The sequence below is a fragment of the Prinia subflava genome, chromosome 14 (assembly GCF_021018805.1).
Source record: "Prinia subflava isolate CZ2003 ecotype Zambia chromosome 14, Cam_Psub_1.2, whole genome shotgun sequence".
Taxonomy (NCBI): domain Eukaryota; kingdom Metazoa; phylum Chordata; class Aves; order Passeriformes; family Cisticolidae; genus Prinia; species Prinia subflava.
The window spans coordinates 13,261,402-13,277,604 of record NC_086260.1 but is presented as its reverse complement, the minus strand read 5'-3'; the positions used below and the strand labels follow the sequence as shown (position 1 = coordinate 13,277,604).

The 16,203-nt window shown below is 51.5% G+C and overlaps 1 protein-coding gene across 10 annotated transcripts in view; it reads right to left on the bottom strand.

The window, feature by feature from the left end:
• The window catches only part of IQSEC1 (IQ motif and Sec7 domain ArfGEF 1), a 260,347-nt gene that overhangs the window by 97,265 nt on the left and 146,879 nt on the right, over positions 1-16,203 (bottom strand). The window contains exon 1 of one of the 10 annotated variants that reach the window (XM_063411976.1): positions 10,504-10,649. The exons of the other annotated variants lie outside the window; for them this stretch is intronic. Within the exon in view, the coding sequence (XP_063268046.1) occupies positions 10,504-10,571 (68 nt within the window). The 5' untranslated portion in view covers positions 10,572-10,649. Of the gene's footprint in view, positions 1-10,503; positions 10,650-16,203 lie in introns of those variants that run through there. 10 annotated transcript variants of the gene reach the window in all.

The window sequence follows — 16,203 nt, the reverse complement described above, 5'->3', positions numbered from 1 at the left end:
GAAAAAAAAGCTCCAGCAGCAGCGAATTCCCCAGACACACCACAATTTCATTCAACAGAAGTAATTACTTTAGCAAATGTTGGTGGATTTTAATGCCAGGAGGAGGATTCCAGGTATTTTTAAAGCTTGTCAGCCCAGCTGATACCCAGAAACATCTCAAGTCAGTGTGATGTAACATTGACACAGCATTAATCAGAAAAATGGGCTGTTTCTCCAACAAAAGGATTTTAACAAATGCCACATTTCGTTTTTATTAATATATTTGGAGCTGGTGTCATGTGGTCTCTAGATTTCCCCTGGAGATACAGATTTGAAAAGTCCAGAGGGAAATGATAATTCTGTGCGCTGCTTTGTTGACATATGAGCTCTGAAATTACCACTGGAAAAAAATCCCAAGGTCTGCAAAGATAATTTCACAACCCAGAGTGCTCCTAGCCCCGTGCTGAGGAGTTTTAAAAGCTTTTTGAAAGGAAAGTTATGAAGAATGTATGACCAGCACAGATTCGGGCCAGATTTGAAGGCCATTTTTTAAAGCACTGAGCAAAGTTCATCTCCCTTTTTAATGAACATCGACTGCTTGGACAAAATGTTTCCCTCCTTTCCCTCCCAGCAGAGTCAGGCACAGTGAAATCCATCTTTTGTGCTTTGACAGACATGAAAAATTAGAGACAGAGATGGAAAAGGCTGAGACTTCCTTCCAGGTCTCTTGTTTTCTTAGCAGCCCATCTGTTCCAGACACATCTGGACATCAGCACCCCAAGGACGTCCACGGCTCCTTGAAAAATGAGGGACACAGCTCCTCTTATTCATCATGGCATGGAGGGGGCAAAGAGCATGTCCTGACCCCAGCACCCCAAAATGAGAGCTCATGGCTATTGTGGGACATACTGGAGGTGAGAAGGATTTCAGGGAGCTGTGGAAGCAGAAACAGAAAGGGAAGAAGAATTTAGAATTAGCTGCAACTGCAAAGCTTGAAAGTAGGAAAAGTTACAACAGTGCAGCAAGCAAGGACATGGAACAACAGTCTGAGTCTTAGTCTGGCTGGCATAGATCTTGGGACTGCACAAAAATATGTTTAGCAAGACAGTATAAAGTTTAATAATGGAATATTGTTTATTGTTAATAGAAAGCACACAAGCAAGCAGTGTTTGAGGCAGGTGTACATGCACTTTTAGTGACTTTTTAGGCACACATTTCAGGAAGCCCACTCCTTCTAGAAAAGCTCCAGTGTTTCCCTGGTTTGGAGGAAATTGCACTGCCAGCCTGTTTTTATGTGGATTCCTTTCCTCACCAGAGATTGTCACAGTCACAAAACCAGCGTGTGGGGACCATGGGATGAGAGGACACAGGACAGCAGGGCAGGGACACAAAAGGCACTCACAAAATGTCATTTTCACCCTTTCCAGCATCACTTTTCCCTCTCCATCCCATGGTTATCCCTAGGAACACCAATAAAACAGGCATTAAAGGGATTAGTCTCCCTTCAGGCCTGGATTTGGGCTACTGTGCAAGACTCAATCACCTGAGCAACAAATCTGCTCGAGCACTTAGAACGTGCAGGTGGAATAACTGTGAAATGCAGAGGTTCCAGAGCCTGGGAAAAGGAGAAACATCTTGGGACAAGCCTTTCAAGAGGCTGCCTTGAAGGTCTGTGCTCTTCTCCGTGTGTTTGTTTTTAAGGAATCAACGCTGGACGTCTGGAAAGAAGTCAGGCATTTATCTGCATGCGCTGGCCCCTTTCCTCCACAAGTGTTTGTTACATCAACGTCAAAATATACAGACAGTGAGGCTCTGTCATCAGGTCTTTGTGTCCATGGCCAGAAAACCCCACAGCTGAGCACTCCAAGGCTCTTTGTGCTGAAATTCAGGGCTGTGTGCCCACTACAGCAGCAGGGCTAAGCTCTCCTAAATATCCAGATTAAGCAGTGTGCCTGATTTTCACTCATTCTGAAACATCAGGAGATGATTTCAAACAGATAATAAGGCATGAATAGATTGATCTGCCCCAATCTCATTGATTTGGTGGAATAGTTCATTCTTGCTGGTTTAAACATGGAAGAGGATTAAGCCATACGAGCATCTGCTGATAAGAACACCCCTTACCTGTGCAGAATCCCTGTGCAGCAGTCACAGTCCTTTTGTGACACCCAGCAGTTCCAAGGGAATTGGAACTGAGCTTTAACCCTAAGCTGAACACACAAGACTAAAAATACACAATTCAACACACAGTATCTCCTAATTTAATTGTGAAACTTCTGTTAAATCAGCCTCCATTTCTTAGGAACAGAATAAACCCTGCAATGGCAGCGTGGGGGCTGTTTTGATAAAGGGCTTTTATAAAGGCTTTTTTATAACTGGATCTGCCAATAGCTATTGCTCCTGTGCCCTTCTTCCCAAAGGCAAGCAGGGCTTGCTCTTAGATAAGAGCATCAAGGCAAAGTACAAATGTGCTTTTATCTTCCCAGAGGCATCAGAAGCTCAGCATCTCCTTCCCACAGCTCCCTCTGAAGCTGCCTGGATGCCTCGGCCGCGCTTCCCAGCTGGACCCTGAGATAATCATGGGACCATTCCCAGCCTCACACAGCCCCACGATGGCTTGGGCTGGAAGGGGCCCTAAATCTCACCGTGTCCCACCCCCTGCCAGGACAGGGACACCTTGAGCTGGGCCAGGCTGGTGGCAGGACTGGCCCCGGGCACTCACTGCCCCAGCGGCTCTGAGAAAGGGCCAGGGAATCATTTCATGGTCAGAGGAGGGACAAACATTCAAAGCACCTGAGACAAAGGGATCCTCACCCAGGGCTGCGGGCAGCAGAGGAGACTGCAGCCACACTGTCCTTTCAACAGGGAAATGTGTTATCCACAGGGCTTGGAACACATTCCAGAGCTCCCGAGCAGCACAAAGGTCGCATTTCCCTCTGCACCAGCCTGCACTGGCCCCTGCCTTTCCCTCAGAGCCTGCCCAGAGCTGGAGATGCCTCCTGCCCTGGCACAGCATGGCATCCAGGCTGCACTCCTGCCCTGGCACAGGATGGCATTCAGGCTGCACTCACTCCTGCCCTGGCACAGGATGGCATTCAGGCTGCACTCCTGCCCTGGCACAGGATGGCATCCAGGCTGCACTCACTCCTGCCCTGGCACAGGATGGCATTCAGGCTGCACTCACTCCTGCCCTGGCACAGGATGGCATTCAGGCTGCACTCCTGCCCTGGCACAGGATGGCATTCAGGCTGCACTCCTGCCCTGGCACAGGATGGCATTCAGGCTGCACTCCTGCCCTGGCACAGGATGGCATTCAGGCTGCACTCCTGCCCTGGCACAGGATGGCATTCAGGCTGCACTCCTGCCCTGGCACAGCATGGCATTCAGGCTGCAGGTGCAGGGGCAGGCTCAGCCTGTGCCCTGCCATGGCAGCACAAGGTGCTGGCACTGCCCAGCTCTGCCCCGGTGCCACTCCGGGTGCCACAGGTCCTGCAGGGCCACACGCTGCCTCAGCTCTGCCTAAACGCTCCCATTTGTTAAATCCTAATTTCTTAAACCTTAAATCCTAGGGAATCCTGATTTCCAAGGTCTCTTTGGAAAGGTGGCTTTACTTGACATCCAGCCACGGTGAGGTGGCTCTCAGGAGTGGGGACACAAGTGTGCCTGCAACTCAGCCCTGATGTGGCAAGGCAGCATCCAAGAGCACTCCTGTGTTAGAAAACCAATTTGTGTGGAAATAAATGGCTTTCAGGAGAGCTGAACAGAATGCTCCGTGTCAGGATGCAATTCCCCTGTGCAATTCCCAGCCACAGAGCTCTCCCTGCGCAGAGCAGACCGTGAAAGTGCCCCCTGATGCCATGGAGGAACATCACCCCTCGCTCTGCCATCACCAGCTGGGGAGAATTCACTGAGTGCAGAACACCACACACGCTGCTGAGACTTATCCAGAAGCCCAAGGCAGGTGTGACTGACTCAGGAGCACATTTAATTATCAATTGATCTGCAGCTCTGCACCCCAGCACAGCCAGCGTGGAAATGCAGCAGCCCTGCCTTGCCCACCGAGCTCTGCTCAGTGTCATTAACCAGCCGGGAAATACGAACGTGACGAGCTTTGGGTTTATTTTAATTTATCTGTCTGTTCCTGCAGCTGTCACGAGAGGTTCATTAAACAGCTCTGGCACCCCCCAGCAGTGGTGAGCACAGGAAAGCCCCCAAGAACCCAGCCCCACTTCAGCCTCCTCACACACTCAATACCTGTCAGGCAGTTAATTACACCCTGAATTATTGTCTCTGCTAAAGACGGCTGAACGGGTGACACTTTGCTTACTGCACGGATTCCTGCTGGTTTTATGATTACTGTCAAAGAAAATGATTAATAGGCAGATATTGCATCGAGGACAGCAAAAACACAGCAAGAATTTGAATTTATACCTGTATAGCAAAATGAATTCCTGTTAGGGAAGGAATCAAACTCTTACCAGGCATTTAAGCAAAAGACTGTTTCCTTAAAATCATTTCACACCCCACGTTTTCACACTACAATCAATCCCCAGCACAGATGTTAATGACATGATTCATAAGCTTTACATTGATCAGTACTCACCAATTCCTAAAACGTCATCTGACTCCTTCTGGAAAATGCATGATCTTGTTAAAAGCAGATAAGCTCAGAGCTTTATGTTCTCCCTACCTAATTTGCCTTACAGTCCACTGTAAAGATAATCCTGTTCCAACTGAAGAGCAGGGAATGCTCCCGTGTCATTTATTTCTTTGTACGTTCAGAACAAAAGGACCCAAGCTGATGGGCTACTTCAGGAGTTAAAAAAATACCAAAAATACAAACAACTGAGTAATTGAAGGACAACAGCAGCAGCAGCAGCCTTTCAGAGCAAACCTGAATGCAAATTTCGAGCTGTCTGAGGAGACCAGGAGCAGCAGGAGCAGCAGTGCAAGCAGCACAAAACTCAAGCTAATTCTGCCCCCAAAGCTGCCACATCTATTTTTACCATATGCCTCACCTCCAGAGAGCTTTAAAGCACCAAAAGCTGCCTTGAAGGGAATGAGACTCCTCCACCACCAGACAAACAATTCTACCAGCTCAGCAACCCATGGTTCTGCTCCAGCGAGCCCTTTGGAAAGGTCTGTGTAAATAAATAATAAAACAGGCTGTTAACTTCTCTGGGCTGCCCCGGATTAGGTTGCTGACTTCCAGGGTTTCAGAGCATGTCATTAACCCTGCACCCTGCAAGCACAGAGCCTTGGCAGAGTCCAGCCAGGGCTGCTGGCAGTTCCAGCCAGACTTTGATGCAGTAATTTTAATGCAAAGACATTAAAACTCAAAAGGGTGCTGGAAGTTGATTTGATTTTTAGCTACTTAGCTAAGCTGGCTCCTGGTCCAGCACACTCAGCCTCTCAGGGGAGCAGCAGGAGTTGGAAATGCAGCTGGTGCAGGCAGCCTGCAGCCTCACCCTGCTGCATCACTGCCACAGTCCCGGAGTCCTGCTCGGGGTGGGGACCGCTGGGGACACCCAGTCCAACCCCCTGGCCCAGAACGCCTCCTGCAATTCTCTCACCTGTCCCAAAAGGCACCCGGGGAGCTGCAGGAGCAGCAGAGCTGTGCTGACAGTGCCTGCTCAGGGCAGAACCCTCCCCTCCAGGGCCCTGTGCAAAGAAACACCGAAATACCTGCCAGTATTGCAAATTCTGGGGCTTTACACCAACCCTCGGGCAAGGATTAAACTGCAGTCACCTGCTGGCTCCACCCGGCCCTGGCTGTGTATTCTGAGCTTTTATCCACAGTAATGCAGAGTGCAAGACAAAAAGAGCCCACAGAAGTACCGAGTGGGAGCGTTTTAATGCGTGCTCCCAACACAAAGAGAGGCAGGAGAAGCTGATGGGGTTCTGGCCCTCTGCTCTGAGAGGGCTCTAACCCATAACCAGTTGCAGCTCAGTGAACTTAAACCAAAAACTTCTCATTTACATGAACCATCAGATCGGAATAATCCAGCCGTGTAAGCACCCACCCACCCCCGCTCGGCTGGAACAGGCAACATTTAAATGCAGCTAAACAACTTCTTAAAAAGAACAATTCAAAGCAGAAGCCAGCAGTGTAATTCCCCCCTTGAACAAGGTGGAGGAATTAATGCCACGGTGATTCCCTCTGCAGCTTCCCAGGCACAGCAGGGCACACACTCACCCAAATGAGTTATTTGAGGATGCAAATAAATAAAATAGTTTATTTTGGGATGTGAGGACACGCTCACAGCCCCCTGGCACAGCGTTCTGAGGACACCAAGCCCGAGCCAGCCCGGCCATGGTGTGTTCACTGGCACTGGGAGCTCAGCACACATCCCCTGAGCAGCGTGGGCTGCCAGGCTGAGCTCAGCTCCCACCAAGGCCAGGCTGGGGTACCACAGCCCCAAACACAGCACTAAAGCCCCAGAAACCAGCCCTGCCTGAGGGGCACAGCGCTGAGATGAGTAACAGTGACTGGTGCTTGGATTTGTCCTGGAGCCTCTCAGGCGCAGCCTTTGCAGATGACAAAGAAACCCACCTAGGAACTGAATGCAAAACCAGACAGCTTGTGGAGATAAATGTGCATTTACTGGGGTCGGGGTTTTCTTTTTAATCTTAGAAATTAATTTTTAGTAATTCTCATTAGTGTTTAAGCCACAAAATAGCTACGGGAAAATCACATTGGTGACAATGAAAGGTGCCAACCCCACTGCTTGCCACTGTAACAACACATAACAGATATTTTCCTCTTCCAGACAAATTTCACAAGCATTAACCCTGCAGGTGCCAGGAGGAACAGCAGGGGTGGGTGCTGGGGTTGCCATTACAGGAGAAAGCTGACAAGCACAAATTGAATATCTGATTATCCACCCCTCTCTCTGCTCACACCTTAGGTGCTGATGTTTGCCCACAAACTGCAGAGCCACCCATGGCCAGCCCTGGCTCCCAGCCCACACTCCTGCATGACCCCAGGGTGATCTAGAGCAGTCTGGATGCTCAGAGCTTTTATGAACAAGCCCCTACCCAAGTTAGATTTTATGTGCTCCAAGCTTCCAAATTTTCTGAGCTGAATGCCGAGCACCCCAGCTCCAGCAGCTGCCCCAAACGCCAGCAGAGCCCACAGGGGACCCTGTCAGTGCTCAGGGTGTTGGTTTGCTTTGATGAAATCACTGCATTGTCCCATCAGTCTTCAGGGAAAAAAAAAAAAAAAGGCCAAAGCAGACAACTAAAAATAAAGTATGATCAAACCAAAATGGAAAATGTTTGTAGCAGAAGGAAAATAAGGGAAGGAACTCCCAGACAGCTCAGACTGAGGACTAATTCTTACTTTTTCCAGATGTGTGGAGCACTAAGAAGAAACCATTGACCGTTTTCCTCCATTACTTGCACTGGAACTTGAAGATGCAAGCTGAAAACTATGTGTTACACTGCTATAAACCCTGTAATTTATTCTCTGTGGGCTGGGATGTGCTGACTCAGATGGCTCCAGGCTCCAACCACTGAGGCCATGCTGGAGCTGCCTGGGACAGGGACATCACCAGGAGCCCTTCCCCACGCAGGACCTGCTCCCATCCCTCTCTAGCACTTGTTCCTCTGCCTTGAAGCTGCCAGGACCCTACAAACACAAGGGCCAGCCTGAACACACTGACAGGCAATTTCCTGACGGGGTGTTTGCCTATCCCCACCCATGGGGGGTCACTGAAGTGCAGCTCTGACAGAAATAAACGATGGCAGAGGCTTCCCCAGGTCTGTTCCAGGCTTTGCCAGGTTTGGGGGAAGCCTGGCACCTGCAAATAGGGGAAGGGGAAGGGGAAGGGGAAGGGGAAGGGGAAGGGGAAGGGGAAGGGGAAGGGGAAGGGGAAGGGGAAGGGGAAGGGGAAGGGGAAGGGGAAGGGGAAGGGGAAGGGGAAGGGGAAGGGGAAGGGGAAGGGGAAGGGGAAGGGGAAGGGACAATCATCCTGCAGGCCACCAGTGCCGGGACAGGAATGGCAGCTCTCCCCCTGGGAACACCAGCTCTGTGTGGTGTCCTGGGGCTCAGGGATTAATGACCCTGCTCTGTGCTCTGGGGGCAGCCAGACCCTGCCTGTCCTGCCCAGAGCAGCTGTGGCTGCCCCTGGGTCCCTGGCAGTGTCCTTGGAGCAGCCTGGGACAGTGGGAGGTGTCCCTGCCCATGGAATGGGGTGGATGATTTGGGTTTTCAGGGTCCCTTCCAGCACAGACCATTCTGGGATTCTCCCCTGCTGTAACCTGGCAGCAGCGAGGCTTCACTGGCTCAGAGGAATGAGCTCTGGAAGGACACAAGCTCCACCTTAAGTGCAACAAGCTCAGCTTTGGCACAACAGCAAAGAAATCCCTTTGTCCTTTTAACTTGTGCAACTGTGCTCTAGGAGCTGGCCAACAGCAGCCCCCGAGCAGGGGAAAAAGGCACCATTATTTTTAGGCAGTGCAGTGGATTTCCACACCACCCTGTCCTGCTCTCCCTAAGCTTATTCCAGACTCCCCCAGGCCAAACCCTTTTCCTCAGCACTGGTGTTCCCTGTCCTGCACACAGCCATGACCCTGCAGCTCCAGCACACACACACGGATGTGGCCAGCTCTGCCCACAGGCCATGCAGCCCAGGCAAAACAGGCAACAAAGACTCACTCAGATATGTTTTTCTAAAGCTGCTGCAGTCCAATAGAAACAAGGCCAACCCTAAAGGCCAATTTTCCTTCAGGAGTGGGGCTGTTTTCTCAGGCAGGCATGAATCCCCCATTCATCAGGGCTGCAGGACAAGCGGCCCAGTGTGGTGGAGGCAGGGACTGGTGCCCAGTGTGGGGAGGGCAGGGAGGCTCCCACCAGGGCAGGGCAACACCAAAAAACTCACTGAGCTGCTCCAGAGCACAGCCAGGCTCACTGCAACCTCCAGCAAGGGCTGCACAGGCTCCAGAGCCTCCCACTGAAGGGAGGAGAGGCAGAGAGGGAGAAGGGCTGGGACAGCCACCCCTGGGTGGGGAAGAACGGGAGCCCCAGTGGGTGCTGGAGTCTCCCAAAACACAGGGACAGTTTCTGGGAGGTCTCTGAACTGTGTCAGAAAAGCAGCTCAGGGTGGTAGAGAACTTTTTCCACAAAGGAAAACTCGTTTTTTTAGAATTCTCTTTAACTTCTTGGCGCTGCTGCCAAAGAAAGATAGGATCTGTCAAAACAACCAAAAACATTCATTGAAAATGCTCCTGTTACTCTACATTTCGCTGGCTGTGAGAGCCACCAACAGCGCTATAAATAAGCCCTGCTGTGAATAACTCAGCTAATATTCAACCCACCCTAGGCAGGGTAAGGTCACTGATGAAATAAAGAACGGGCTGTTTACAGGACATCACAATTTGCATGTCGGACTCCGGGAAATTCACCACACCCGAGGCCTCTGAGGAACTTTTAAAGTCTGCTCTGGTAGGATCAGCCACGCTCAGGGCTGAGGGTTTGCACAGGATTTGTGTCAGAGCAGCACCGGGGCTGGGATGAACATCTGGGCTGCAAAGAGTGCACTCATGGGCTTCTTCAGGATGCCCCTCTGCTTCTAAACCCAGATCACAAATAAAATCATTTTTATCTTCATCGAATCCTCTCTTGGGCATTAGTGCCAGTTTCTGTTATATTGACTCTGCTGGGAGCTAGGGGATCTCTCAGCTTTGTTTCGGTACCCTGATGATAAAACGCCTTCCACAGTCTCATTCTGAGTTGTAATGAAAGCCCATGCAGGAATTCAGGCTCCCTAAGCGATTTCCTCAGCCCGGAATAATTATGCAGTGTGAAATGCAGTAATTACTTGGATTACATGACCTCTGCAGGGGAGCTGGCATGGCCAAAGGTACCACTCAACCCACACAGCTGTGTCCCACCAAGAAACCAAGGCCCGAGCATGGGTAACTATTTAAAAATATATTTAAAATTCGCTGTGAGGATGCACAACCATCAGGTGTCTCTCTGAGCAGCTCCATTCCTGGAATGAGCTCTGAGGAATCCTGGGCAGCCGCTCTTGGCAGGGAGCAGAGTCCAACACGCCGGGGCTGTGCCCAGCCCGGCTCAGCACCCACAGCACCACGCCAGCCTGGAGACACCAGACACTGAATCCAGGGCTTCATCCTGCCCCAAAGCCACCTTCTCTTCACCCCCTTTCCCCACAGGTGATGCTTGCAGAGCGCCAAGAACAGCTGCTCAACCCCTGGATTTGACAGCACAAACAGAAAATTACAGCAGGCAAGCACTCAGAAGAGGAGCAGAATTTTCGGATTTTCACTCGCTAAAACAAAGTTTCCTTCATATTCCTATTTTCTCCTGCCTGTAAATGAGACAGAAAACTTCACGTGCCTGGAAGATTTCTTTTGCCATAACCCTGTCATTTTCTTTTTGCACGTCCAGTGTAAGGCTGAGGAAGGGGAGCCCCATCCCACCCTGGCAGGCTGTGAGGGCTCACTCTGCAGTGAGCCCAGCAGGCAGAGCCAGGCCCTGCAAACCCCCCTGAGCCGTACCTGATGGTCCTGACAGAGATGCAGTACTTCCACATCAGGTTCCACACGGCACTGCCATCCTCCTTCATGGCTTTTCCCGGAGCAGAGGCAGCGGCTTCCAGGCTCGGCAGCACAGAACAGGGAGCACAGCCCGGGGCTCAGCCCAGCCCGGGGTGAAGCTCAGCACAGCCCGGGGTGAGGCTCAGCACAGCCCGGGCTGAAGCTCAGCACAGCCCGGGGTGAGGCTCAGCACAGCCCGGGGTGAAGCTCAGCACAGCCCGGGGCTCAGCACAGCCCGGGGTGAAGCTCAGCACAGCCGGGGCTCAGGGAGCACAGCCCGGGCTGAAGCTCAGCACAGCCCGGGGTGAGGCTCAGCACAGCCCGGGGTGAAGCTCAGCACAGCCCAGGGCTCAGCACAGCCCGGGGCTCGGGGAGCACAGCCCGGGCTGAAGCTCAGCACAGCCCGGGGCTCAGCACAGCCCGGGCTGAAGCTCAGCACAGCCCGGGGCTCAGCACAGCCCGGGGCTGAAGCTCAGCACAGCCCGGGGCTGAAGCTCAGCACAGCTCTGATTCACCGGCTCCCAGCGATCCCTCCGACCTCCACTCCAGGAACTCCGAGGGGAGGCAGCTTGCCCATCTCCAGTCTCGGGTTACTCCTTTCTCCGTGATTTATAAGATTCGCTGTTTACATTACTCGCGAGCCAGAGGAGATTACGGGACGCAGTTCGGGAAGCTCCGTGTTACACCCGCTCCAAGGCACAAACCCTACCCGGGCAGCACCTGCAGAAAGTTCTTCCCGCTTATTCCACTTTAAAAAAAAACAACAAAAAAAACCCACCCAGCGCAGTAACAGTGTCCCAGAAAATCCCTTAGCAGACCTGTGGCTGCCAACCCAGTGCTCACTCCATCAAATGCCTCGGGCTGGAGGAACCCTCAGCTGCTGGCAAAATTTTTTGTGCACTGTAATAAACTTTTTGCTGCCAAAAAAAGAGTAATGAGTCACTTTCCAAAGCTGGATTTGAAGGCATACGAAGAAGTCCTGGCTTTCAGTGGTATCAGCTGTGACACTCAGCGTGGAAGTGACAGCAACAATAAAGTGGCAAGATCTGATTAAAACAAAACTCCAAATTAACCAACCAACCAAAAAACCCCCCAAAAAACCCCCAAAAAACTCAAAAAATGCCCAAATCAACCACTCCCCCGCCCAAACAGATTATGTATGTGTAATTCTTTTGCTGTGCTGAGTAAGTTTAAACACACAGCATTTATTGCCAAAAGTTTCAATGAATTGAAGCCTCAGCACACGCTCACACGGCAAAAACCTCAGAAAAAAGGACTGTTCTTGTTGTTGCAGAGAGGAGCCCTTTAAATCCTGCCCTGGCATCCCCAGGACCACCCTGAGAGTCAGAGGGTTGCTCTGACAGACTGGAGTTCCCTCAGCCCACACTCCCTTCCCTGCAGGGTCAACAGCACCATTACCAGGGCCCTTCTGCACCAGAGCCATCACATACATGTTTATATTAGAAAACTTAATTAAGCAAGAAACCCAGTTCAGGCTGTTTCTTCACGGAGCAGGAGCATTCTGTGATTAACTGTGTGTTTGCTGCTGCACAGTTCCATTTTCTCCAGGGTCTTGTGCCTGCTCCCCCTGTTTGGAATACACTGTGCTTGGGGAGTTCTGCTAATTGTTCCTGGAGCCAGCTACTGATGGTCCTTAGGAAAAGCCACACCAAGTTCCACAGCTCTGTACATTTAAATCAGCTGGATTAATGAGGGAAAATGACATTAGAAAACTTTTATACATCTGTTCCTAACATAATCACAGAAACCCATTTCAGAGCTGGAAAAAGCTACGTAAGTTCAGGCAGCCCAGCAGAACCCTGTCCCTTCCCTTCCCTCCCTGATTTCAGAGATGGAGTGCCTACAGGAGAGATTTTCTGGGTTTTGTACCCTGTACACTTGCAAGGTTTCACCTGGCATGAATAAAGCCATTCTATAAAGAGTGTGGAAGCAGCAGTTTCTTTTCTGTGCAGCACAGAGGTATCAAACTGCACCCTCAGTTGTGTCAGCTCCCTCTCTTTGAGCTCAGTCCTGAGCCCTCCGTGTAATTGATGGATTTAGACTAAACCCTCCTTGATTCCCCTGCAGTCCCAATATTTTGACAGCACCAGCATCTGCAGCAATAGTGTTTTTATCTGTCTCTAAAGATAGATTCAGTGCATGGGATCTACAAGAGAGCAGAGTTTTCATCACCTCCTTCAGCCACGTTTCTAAACTCTGTGCACAACCAGTGACCAAAGGAACTAAAATAATGTGGGAACACCACGGGGCAGAGGTGAGATAGTGCAAGGGGACTGGGTTTTGATTTGGTTTGGTTTTTACATCATTGCTGCAGCATTTCCCATGAAAACCAGACCATTAAATAGTGTAGAGGGTATTTCAGCTCCCTAAATCAACAAATCCAGGTAGCTTCTCCTCTAAGCAAGCAGGGAACACTACTATTATTACTATTACTAATATAAATATTATTAATATTAATATTAATTGATATTAATATTAATGTTATTGTTGTTGTTATTATTATTCTTATTCTGCAGGAAATACATAGCATTTAATACACATCCAGAAAATGCTGCACACAGTGCAAATCCTATCATGAGCTAATAAAAGTCATAGTTCAGTTCTGTGGTTAGACCTCTGCTGTAAGAAAGTGCTATTTATTGTGCTGCAAATACAAAGAAGGGGTTGCTGTGAGATGCTGCTTGGGGTGATATTTGAGGGAATATTCAACCCCACAGCATCCTGGAGGGCAGGGCCTGGCTGGAAGTGCCGGCAGCACCAGGGAATAGCTGCTGATTTCTGAGAGGAACTGGCTGGTGATTAATCAAACCTGATTGTCTCTCATGCTGGGCTGCCTCCTCCAAAAACAGCTCCTCGGGAGCACAGTCACCCAGGGGCAACAGAAGGGATGGCCCAGGGAAACTCGACACATCAGCTGTTTGTTGGCAGCCAGAAACCCTCCCCGAGGACCAGAGGGGCTTTTCGAGGAGTGTGGGACAGCAGGGCCCTTCTGTGGGGCTGTGCACTGCCCTGCCCTTGTTCCAGTGCCACGCCGAGCCCCAAACAAGGCACACATCTCACGTCAAGTGATTTCACTGCTCTGAAGCCTTGTCTGCGTTCCCTTCAGGACAAGCAGGACGAGCCCCGGCAGTGCCCTGGGCATGGATTTTCCCCTGTGTGCATCCCCCAGAAGCTCCAGCCAGCGCTGCAGGGACGCTGCTGTCCCACACTCACCCTGGCTGTGGCTGAGAGCTCCGTCCCTTATCTCCTCCCCTCAATCACACAGATTCCATTCGCAGCACATCACTGCCCCCACCCCGAGCTCAGCTCCCCGCACACATTTTCTTATTTGCTGTTTTTTTCTTCTCTCTGTAAACCTTCACTAGCTCTGCCCTGCTTGCAGAGCCCACAGCAGCTCTCCCTCTCTGCAGCCCTGTGTGTCTGAGCCGGGGAACACAAGCCCTGGAGCCCTCCCAGTTTGCAGCTGGAAGGTGCCAGGAGAAGCTCCCAACACCTCTTCCCACTTCAGGACAGTTTTTCTGAGCCCAGCATCACTGGTGGCCACACCAGAAGCCTCAGACCACAGAGAAAGCGACTCTGAGCTCTGCAGAACATTTTGCATCTCTTTGAGGAGGAAATCCTGAATTCAAACAGCCGCAGCCACTCATGCAGAGATGATGCTGTGGCCTTTGGGAGCTGAGGAGCAGCTGCAGGAGCGCCCCCTGAGCTGCAGGCTCAGCAGAAAGGCTCTGCCCAGCTGCTGGGGCTGCAGGGGAGCTGCAAGTGCTGATGCAGGAGGGTTTGCACCAGGGCAGCCCGGAACACCAGGACAGACACACAGCTTTGGTTCTGCTGGCTGGGCTCAGGAGCAGCGAGCTGCTGCAGGGCAGGGAGGACAACTGGAGAATCAATATCACAGAAATGCTGGGAAAAAAGCACCAAGTTTGTCAAAGCCCTCAACTTGGCCACTGCCAAGCACATGCCACCCGTTTTGGGGACAATAATGGGATTTTCTCAATGGTTTTGGTTCCTAAGGGAACCCAGAGCAATGCAGAGCAGCTGGAAGTCCCTGAAAACCCCAGAGTTGGGGGCTGGGAAGGGAAGAAGAAGCAGAAGAGAATCACAGAATCATTTTGTTTGGAAAAGCCCTCAAAGATCATAAGTCCAACCACTCCTCACCACTGCCAAGGCCACCACTCATCCCTGTCCCCAAGTGCCACATCCACACATCTTCTAACTCCCTCCAGGGATGGGGACTCCCCTGCTGCCCTGGCAGCCTGCTCCCAGTGCCTGACCACCCCTTCAGTGAAGAAATCTTTCCTAAAATCCAACCTAAATCCTCCCCTGGCACAGCTCGAGGCCATTTTCGAGGAACGGGAGGCTTTTAATCTATTTTCTAATTTTCACACTGGAAACAAAGCTGCTGCTGGCAAAGCCACCACAAGGGACATAAATCACTCCAAGTATTTAAAAATGCTGGAGCTGGGGTTCCTTTACAAGTTGTAGGTGGTGTGTTACTTTTAAATGCTATTAATAGAAAGGCAGGGCTTAATTGGGAGTCTCACACTCCATCACTGTCCCCCCTCAGGAGATCCATTCCCGTTTGGCAGCAGGGCCTGCAGGAGGACAAGCAGAGGGCTGGGGGGTGCAGAAGGGAGAGGAGCCCGGAGAGGAGCAGAGCCAGGAGGATGGAGCTGGTTTGGTTTGGGGTAAAGCTGCTCTGGGGACTGCATCCCCTCACCCAGGGAGTGTGAGGTGAGCTGAGCCTGCCCCTGCGCCCAGGCCCAGCCTAAGGGAGCTGAGCACAGCCTAAGTGAGCTGAGCACAGCCTAAGGGAGCTGAGCACAGCCTAAGGGAGCTGAGCACAGCCTAAGGGAGCTGAGCACAGCCTAAGGGAGCTGAGCACAGCCTAAGGGAGCTCAGCACAGCCTGAGTGAGCTCAGCACAGCCTAAGGGAGCTCAGCACAGCCTAAGGGAGCTCAGCACAGCCTAAGGGAGCCCAGCACAGCCTAAGAGAGCTCAGCACAGCCTAAGGGAGTTCAGCACAGCCTAAGGGAGCCCAGCACAGCCTAAGGGAGCTGAGCACAGCCTAAGGGATCTCAGCACAGCCTGAGTGAGCTCAGCACAGCCTGAGTGAGCTCAGCACAGCCTAAGGAAGCTCAGCACAGCCTAAGGGAGCTGAGCACAGCCTAAGGGATCTCAGCACAGCCTAAGGGAGCTCAGCACAGCCTGAGTGAGCTCAGCACAACCTAAGGGAGCTCAGCACAGCCTAAGGGAGCTCAGCACAGCCTAAGGGAGCTCAGCACAGCCTAAGGGAGCCCAGCACAGCCTAAGGGAGCCCAGCACAGCCTAAGGGAGCTCAGCACAGCCTGAGTGAGCTCAGCACAGCCTAAGGGAGCCCAGCACAGCCTAAGGGAGCTGAGCACAGCCTGAGTGAGCTCAGCACAGCCTAAGGGAGCTCAGCACAGGTAAAGGGAGCTCAGCACAAGGTCCCTGCCCTGCTGCAGCCCCAGCAGAGGTGACAACAGCTCAGGTCCTGCCAGCAGCAGCCAAGGCTCTCTGTGCTACCAGGCCTTTCAAAAGTTTTCTGACCAACAGCAAATTGTGAAGAGCTTACAGACATCTGCATAAAGCAATCACTGAAACTACACGTACACCTTC